Here is an 8,289-nt window from a genome sequence, read left to right on the forward strand (position 1 = left end):
CAGCCCGGTTCAATCTGGCTCAGCCCAGCTCAGCCCGGCTCAGCTCTGCACAGCCCAGATCTGCACACCTGGATCCCAGCCCCGCCAGCCGCCAGCCGTGCCCATTCGGAGGCCGGGACAGTCTTCCCAGAGGGCCTTCCCAAGGGAGGCCGCCCCCCGCCGCCCAGCAGGCCAGGGAGTTCTGGCTGCAGCCTGTTGACAAGGCCCTGCCCTGCGTTTCACACCCTGAATGCAAATGTGGCCCAGCGGTCAGCACTTGTCAAAGGCTCGGGCAGCTGCTAATCAGGGCAACCTGCAGCCTCCCCCCGCTCAGCCCGCAGCTGCTCCTGCACTGCCACAGCAGAGCCATGCGTGGGTCAGAGGCCAGCCGGGTGCCCCTTGGCGCCCTCTGGGCCAGGACAGCCCTGGCCGCGGGCTCCGCCGGCAGGATCCCACCGCCGGGCGCAGCCTGCGCCGCCTGGGCTCCCCCTGCGGGCTGCGCGCCCTCGGGCGTCTCTGGGCCTCTCTGGGCGGAGGCGTGCGGGCAGCTGGTGCCAGCTGGACACGGGCAGGGAACTACCCGCGGGGCTGAGCTCTGCCTCCGGCTGAGACCCATGAGGAGGGCCTGTTCCCGCCTTTTCTGTGTGTCCCTCCCTGAGGGGTGTCAGATCTGCGGGCCCAGGATAGCGGAAGAGGGTAGGGGCCTCAGGGGTACAGCTGTCCATTTGAGAGCTGGACTGTCCGGTGGCCAGGCCCAGAAATTCCCAGTCGGAACAAGGCTCGAAGTTTCCTCCCACTGGAGAGGGGGATCCTCCTGGGGGAGGCGGGTGTGAGGCCCCCGGCCACGACCTGCCGTCGGACCCAGAAGCCCTTGAGAGTCCGGGGCTGCCTGGCCATCCCTGGGCGCCGTGCCCTTGAAGTGAGGGGCTCCCAAGCACCAAATGGGTTGTTACGGGTCTTCATGGCCCGCTGCTCCGGCGCCTCCCTGCCTCCTCCCGCCGCGCCTCCCTGTCAGGCTTCAGAGCACCACCTGCCTCTCCTGTTTGCCTCGCAGCCCTGCTTGCCTGTTGCCAGGGAAACCACCTCCCTGGCAACCAGCCGGCATCCATGTGACGTGCGTGCTGGGGAGGAGGGCGCCTGCTCAGGCCGGCTCCGCGCCCCACGAGCTGCAGGTGGCCCTGGCGTGGGGGCCCCGGGCCCAGCGGGCTGGGAGGGCCAGGCTGTGGCCACGGGGGCTCGTGCCTCCTGCCCGTCACCAGCAGCTACTGAGCGCCCTTCCTCGCCGGTCCTGCGCCGACCCGTCTGCCCGAGTCTTCAAGCCAGTGCTAGACACACAGGCCCCAGGTCGCAGATGAGGAAACCGAGCCCCAGCGGCTGCCGCGGGTCGGCGCTGAGGGGCCAGTCCAGCCTGGTCTGATTTCTCCCTTCGCGAGGCCCGAGGGAAGGGGCTCACGCTGGACCAAGGGTGGTGTGGCCCCAGGACCCAGCTTGTGGGGCGCTCTTCTGCCCGTGGGGCTTCGGGACCCGGCAGCAGACTAGGCCTGGCTCGAAGGAGGGGGGTCTGCAGGAGGCGCAGGAGGCGCCTCCACCTCCGTGAGCGCAGCGGGGTGGGGCCCGGGGGCGGTGGGGGGGGCAGGCAGGGCCCTCGCTGGGGCAGGGGAGGGAGGGCAGGCGCCAGGAGGCGTCCCGGGGGAGCGTGGCCATCGGCTGGCGCCAGACTGAAGGGCGGAGGTGGCCGGAGCACGGGAGGACTCACCCTCGGCGGGCAGGTGGGGCGAGGTGCGGGCGGCAAGGCTGGAGACGCGGTGCCAGGACTGTGTGCCCACCCCTGCAGGCCCTGCAGCGCCGAGACACTGAGGTCTACTCCTGCATCCAGAGCGAGGCCAGCAGCCCGTCCCCCCTCCAGACCCCGCACTCCCAGGTACAGGGGTGTCGGGAGCGAGCCCGGGCCGGGCGTCCTCCCCGCAGACGTGCTGTGCTGGGAGCCGGGAGCCCACTCAGCGTGCGCGGTCACTGCCTCTGGTGGACACCGGCCGCCGAGCCGGGCGAGGCGCCTGACGGCCGGGCCGGCGGGGCTCGGGGTCTCAGCCTGCGGCTGTGGCTCAGGGCTGTGTTCGCGGGGGGCGCCAGGCGCTGTGGGGCGCCATTCTCTCCTAGCCTCAGTTTGCTCGTCTAGTCCAGGGAAACCTGGGACCTGGTGGTGCCCCAAGGCCCCTGGGCCCGGGGACAGCCGCGGGGCATCAGGGCTGCTTGTCGCTCGCTCGCCCCAGCCCAGCTCCTGCTGGGTGTTGAGTCTCCTCTGCTCAAGGCCCTTCCTAGACCCAGCCCTGCAGCGGCCTGGACCGGAAGGCGGCTCCCCCGCCTGGGTCCCCACCGTCAGCCCTGGGCACTGACCAGGAGCCAGAGGCGGGCCTTTGCCCTCTGGCAGCCTCAGGTGGGGCAACAGGTCTCAGCCCAGCAAACTGGCCTCTGTGGCCCCCTGAGGGGTAGGTTCACGGGCTGTGTTGGGGCGCTGGAGCTGCTGAGCCCACCCCTACAAGATGAGTGGGACCCAGTCTGGGAACCCAGACAGAAAGGGGAGGGCTGGGGCTGCGCAGCTGAGGGCGGGCGAGCGCACCCCACTCCCCCCCCCATTGTTTTCTTTGTTTTTTCCTCCCAGGAGAAACTGCGCAGATTTGAGGATGACGGTGAATTTAACCTGGTCTATGAGAATCTCTAGCCCCAGCGCTGCCTGCCTCCGCCTCGGCCTTGACCTGTACCAGGCGTGAGCCCCGGGGGGCCCCGTCAGTCCCCCCACGTGCTCACCCTCCTGCCGGCTCTGCCCTGCGCCCAGGGACCCCCGCGCCTCAGGTCGCCTGGCCTTGGTCCAAGCCGTGCCCGCTGCAAGGGGCCCTTCCTCCTCGCGGGGAGGGGGTGACCGGAGGAGCGGCTATGCCCCCCCTTCCCCACTGCCCGGGTGGAGGGAAGGCAGGAGGCCTCTGCCGTGAGAGGGGGCTGGGTGGGCGGCAGGCAGAGGCTGGAGACCAAGGACTGGTGGGGCGGGGTGGGGCTCTGGGGTGGGGAGGGCCCCGCCCCCCCAAACCTGAGGCTCTCCCCTCCCCACAAGGAGGCCAGATTGCCTCCCAGCTCGGTGCATCCCCTGCTGGCAAACTGCCCCCACCCAGTGTGGCCTACCCAGTCCAGTCCCGAAGCCTGGAGCGCCGCCCACCGGCCTGGCCTGGCCCCGTCTTTGTCTGTCCTGTGCCCAGGACCCCAGTGGTCAGGATCTGGGCCAGCCCCTGGCCTCGCCTCTGAGGCCGCCTCTCTCCCAGGGCTGCCCTGCCCCATAAGCTGTCAGTGCGTGACCAAGGATGCCCACGGCTGCATTAGCCCCAAATGTTAACGCTCTTAACACTTAGAGGCGTCAAAATGGGGTCCTGCCGCCCATCACATAAAGACAAAGCAACCCATCGTGTGATGGGTCTTTAATGGAAATAGTGTGGAGGAGAAAGGATGTTCCCAATAAAAGTTTTCCAATAAAGCACCAGCTTTCCACTCCTTCGCTGGCAAGTGCCCAGCCAGGCGGGGCTGGCCGGAAACGGGCCCCGAGGCCCTGACGCTCACCACAAGCCTAAGGCGCCTCCTGGTGGAACAGCAAGAAAGGGGCCGGGCAGTTCTGGGGTGACAAGAGCAAAATCAAGTCAAGTCACGATAATGGCTGCCGTGTCTGCCCAGGTCGGCCTCCCCGGCACCGCGTCTGCCAAGCTTCTCCTCTCTTGTCCCTCAAGTCCCTGGCGCAGAAGTCAAAGCCAGAGAGGCAAGAGCCCAGAGCCCTCTCCCCCGGCTGCGCACTGGCCCCAGCTCCCAGGAGTTGGTCCCAGGCGGCTGCCTATAAACGGATGGGAGGGGTTTGGCGCCCCCAAACTTCTCCGCATCAGCCTGGCCCTCCGGAGGGCAGACCCGGCCTAGGGCTGGTAGGAAAGCCTCAGGCCTGGCCTCGCCAGTCCCCTCCCTGCGAGGCCCCGGCCCGCCTGCCCTGCTCTGAGCAGGGATTCCCAGTCCCAGGCGGCCGGGCCCGGTCACGGCCTCATAGCCCTCGGGAGAGTCTCTGAGCTCCGCGCCACTCCAGTTCCTCCCGCCAGCCGTGGGCCTCTGCAGGGCAGAACCCGGCCAGGCCTGCCGTCCTGCCCCTCCAGCCGCGCCTCCCACCCTCCCTTCCAGCCCTGGAAACCCAACCCAGGGAGGCAAAGTGGGTGTGGGAAGCGGTGGTTCCTCCTCAGCAACGATTTCCAGAGGATTCTGCAAGGCAGAGTTTCCATGGGAACACGGGCTGCTCCCCGCTGGGCCTGGGGTGCCCGCTGCCAGCCTCTCGGGACCTCGCCTGGCAGTGCCGCCTGTTCCGGCCACCAGCCCCGCTAACCTGAGATCAACTTACAGGCAACGCCGCCTTTTCTTTTTTTCACATTCTGATTTAGAGACCACGCTCCAGTGTGAGGACGCCGCTGGGAGCGCCAGGATGGGTTTCTGTGTAGTTCAGCCGCTTTCTTGGCAGGCTGCTCAGCCAGGAGAGGGAGGCTGGGCCTGGCGCCAGCCAGGCTGCGTGGCATCTCCGGGCCCTCCCCCGTGCCAGGAGATGGCACTGGCCCGCCTGAGGGCTTCCCCAGCCCTGGGCCCAGACGCCGAGCGCTGGGCACATCGGCACGAGGACTCTCCTTCCTGGCCATGGCTGTGGCCCCTGAAGGGTCCCGAGCCCTGACCACCGGGCCTGCTCGGCACTCGGAGCTGGGCATTTTCTATGCCAGCGAAGCAGGTATACGTTGCCGTGAAACTCTCCCATCACGGCAAAGTGCAGCCCGAGAGGCGGCCCCTGGCCGCGCCAAGGCGCAGACGCCCAGCGGCTGTTTCCAGGCACCTTGACGGCGCCGCGTGCCGGTGGCACAGAGCTGGCTGGGCTGCAGCCGCAGCGGCCTCCTGGCGGGTTGCTGGCCGGCTCTGTTCACCGGCCCCAGGTAGAGGGACCTGACCGTGGCCCGCTCACCGGAGCTACGGCGCGGGACGCTGCCCCGTGGACATGCGGAGTCAAACCCTCCAGCTTCACGTGAGGGGCTGCGGGGGACAGCTTGAGCACAGCAGCAGCTGTCCAAGGGCAGGCCAGCAAGGGACTCGCCGGCCAGGGTGCGGACACCGGCCCGCCGGCAGTTGCTGCCATGCTGCTGAGCGCGGAGGTTGTGCTGATTTTAGGCCCTCGGGCTCTGCCTGCACTATCTCTAGAGTCCCACAAGCACCCTGCTGGGGGGGGGGGGTTGCATGCCCCCAAGGCAGAGACTATGACTCAGAGACTGGACAGTTCACACAGGCCAGAAGGTCTGGGCCAGCTCCGGGGCCTCCAGGGAACAGAGGCCAGGAGGAGACGCGGAGACAGTCTCTGCCCCAGGGAACCACAGGGAGCCTCCCTCGGAGATGGCCTGTGGGTCTCACCTGGCTTGGACAGAGCTACTTAGGGTGGGGTGGGCACCCCCTTTCCCAGTGGTCTATCTCATTGGGGGTAGAGGCAGGCCGGCCGAGGTGGGAGGGGCCCAGCTAGCAACCCCAGAAAGCCAGCTTCAGGCAGCCCGGCTGCTGGGATCCCAGGCCGCCTCTGGAAATTTCAGGGCACAGCATGCCTGGAGGTATGAACTGCTCCTGGAAGCTGCATAATCCAGGCTAATGCTTCTGTAATTGGCCTTGTTTTGCATTGCCGATCCTCTCGGTACCTGGAATCCTGCTTGCAACGGCTGTCTGGTGAGTGTCTAATCTGGCCATTTTGCAGAACTTGAGGGCCGGGAGTGGGTTTTCCTTCTGTGAGCCTTGTTCCAATGGGAGCCCATCTGGGGTCCCAGTTCCCCCGTGTGCGCCCCGGCTTCCACCACTGGCGCAACTGACCGGGGCGAGGCTTTTCTCCCCACCGCCCCGCCTGCCGTCCAGTCTTCCCGAGCTGGCCCCGCCCACACGCCGCCTCTCAGCCGATCCAGCCTTTGCCACCAAATTGATATTCCATTTCCACAGATCTGACCTGTCACTCTCCTCCCCTGCAGTACCTTAGTTATGGTCAATTTGCTTCCACAAAGGCCCCAAGACAATTGTAGGGACAGCAGGCTTCTCAGCAGCTGGAAAACTGGGCGCGGTCAGGTGGGAGCGGCTCCCGGCCCTGGGGGGAGGCTTGGCCCTCAGCCCTGCACCCGGGCGTTGAGACCCCTTATTCTTCCAAGACATGTCCGGCTCCCGTGATGTGCCAGGCTCACGCGGGCAATCTGCCTGAAGGTACCTGCCAGCCTCGTTCCTGGCCAAGCCCAGCCCACCCCCCGCCCGACCCCTGCTGATGCCAACTCCCACCTCAGAAACTGTTCTCCTTCTCCATCTCAAGATCCCTCCCCTGTCTTTGCCGCCTCCTCCAGGAAGCCATTCCTAAACCCCCTCCCCCGCCAACCCATTTATTCTCCACCCCACCCCCAGGATCTGAGCTTCCAGAATGTTCCCAGCCTCTTCCTGTCTCTCTCTCCTTTTTAAAGATTTATTTATTTACGCATACAGAACTGGGGTACAGGCCAGGGGCACGGGGTGAGAGGCTTCACCAGAGCCAGAGCGGGGAGCAGAACAGGCAGAGCGACGAAGTCCACTGTTGAGGGGAGCAGCGGGCGGGTCAGGAGAGGTCTGCCGCGCCCTGGGGGTCACTCTCTGGCTGGGGATCGAACTCATGCTGCAGGGGCTGCAGAGAGGTTCACAGTGCTGCACCTTGACCCTTTGCGCCACCAGGGAGGGTCTCCTTGTCCCTCTCTGCGTCTGACTCCTAGAGAAGAGCCATTTGTTTAAAGAACGAATGACCTTTCCCTTTTCTGGAGATTCCTGGAACCTGGGGTGCTGCTCTCGCTGGAAGAAGACACTGGCTTTCTCCTAAACAGTGATCTCGAATGAGTACGTGACCCATTTTCATTTGTGAAAATTGAGACAGATGCGTCGCTGCTCCAGAGGACAGGCAGGCCTGGGAGGGCAGGTGCGGGAAGGCCAGTGGCCTGACGAGAAGGGGGCAGGCTCCAGTGGGCAGGCCGTTGGGCAGCGGCCGCCCCTCCCCTGGCCGGTGGCTGCGGGTCGATGACACGTGCCTGCTCGGCTGCTAGGGCAGTCCTGTCACTGCCAGGGGCTGCCCCTCCCCTCACTGTCCTGACTGTGTCTCCCCCACCCCGATGCCTTTCCCGCATCTGGCTGGCCAGACAGTGCTGACTGTGGGGCCTGGGACACTCAGGTGGCCAGGAAGGCCGAGGCAGTGGGGTGCAGGAGGGAGGGGCACCGGAGAAGCCCGTGTGTCCCTCGCCTCACTGAGTGGGGTCGGCAGGAGAGCCTAAAGAAGGCCCCTCTTCTGGCCACTCTGGGGGTCAGTCAGATGCCCCCACTTTCCTTCAGTAGCCCCAGGACTCGGGGAGCCCTGAGGAGCTGGGGAGCTGCTGGCCCCTGGCCGGTCGGTACAAGTCCGCGCTGGGGAGGAGGCGCTGGAGTGACCGGAACTGAGTGGCCTGATGCACCCCACGCTTCCCCGTGCAGCTTGTGGCCCAGGACGCTGCCGTCTTCCTGGCCGCAGGCCCAGATGGAGGAGGGCGCGTCCGGACGTCCCACCCGGCGCGGGCCGCCACTCGGCTGCCGCTGGCCTGGGACCTTACGGGGTAAAGAAAATGGCCTGGAATCTGGCGATAGTGCCACGACCTTGCGAATATGCTGGGAACCCCTGCCTCTTGCTCCCCAAGAGGGCGGATTTTGTGGTATGTAAACTGGAAATGAAAAGGAGGTGAAAACCAACACAGGCCCCCATCAGCCGCGCAGAGGGGCGCGCGCATCCCCCACCCGCCCTCTTCCTGGCTCCCTCCTGAAGAGAGGCCCTCAGGGCTGCTCTCAGGCTCCCAGTTAAAGGCTGTGGGTCTTGTGAGGAGCTCTGGGTCACGCTTCACAGGCGAGGAAACGGCAGGTCAGAGAGGGCACTTGTCCGAGGCCACAGCTGGCAAGCTGGGCAGCTGCCCCAGAGGGGACCCCCTTCCTGACTGGCTGCCCGGGGCCAGATGACGGCCCCCAGATGTCACATCGGCTTTTGCGAGCCCATGGCTGTCTCCTGCGTGGTGGGTGCTGGCAGCCCGTCATCCAGGGTCTCGAGGCGGAGATTACCTGAGCAAGCACAAGTGTCCTCGTGGAGGGAGGCAGATTACGGAGGAGGGTGTGAGGCGGCCTCGGGGAGGGCTTGGACTGCTGTGCAGATGGAGGGGGCCAGGGGTCCGGACTGGGAAGAGCAGCGCCGTCGGGGTGGGGGGC

The 8,289-nt window shown here is 66.5% G+C and overlaps 1 protein-coding gene across 1 annotated transcript in view; it reads left to right on the plus strand.

Moving 5' to 3' along the window:
* Positions 1 to 3,496, plus strand: part of NFAM1 (NFAT activating protein with ITAM motif 1) — a 21,571-nt gene extending 18,075 nt beyond the window's left edge. The window contains exons 5-6 of the mRNA XM_012720674.1: positions 1,814 to 1,900; positions 2,639 to 3,496. Coding sequence (XP_012576128.1) covers positions 1,814 to 1,900; positions 2,639 to 2,698 — 147 coding nt within the window. The 3' untranslated portion in view covers positions 2,699 to 3,496. The remainder of the gene's footprint in view (positions 1 to 1,813; positions 1,901 to 2,638) is intronic.
* Positions 3,497 to 8,289: the final 4,793 nt, after the last annotated feature.

The sequence above is a fragment of the Condylura cristata genome, unplaced genomic scaffold, assembly GCF_000260355.1.
Source record: "Condylura cristata isolate star-nosed mole 26May11 unplaced genomic scaffold, ConCri1.0 scaffold00004, whole genome shotgun sequence".
NCBI lineage: Eukaryota > Metazoa > Chordata > Mammalia > Eulipotyphla > Talpidae > Condylura > Condylura cristata.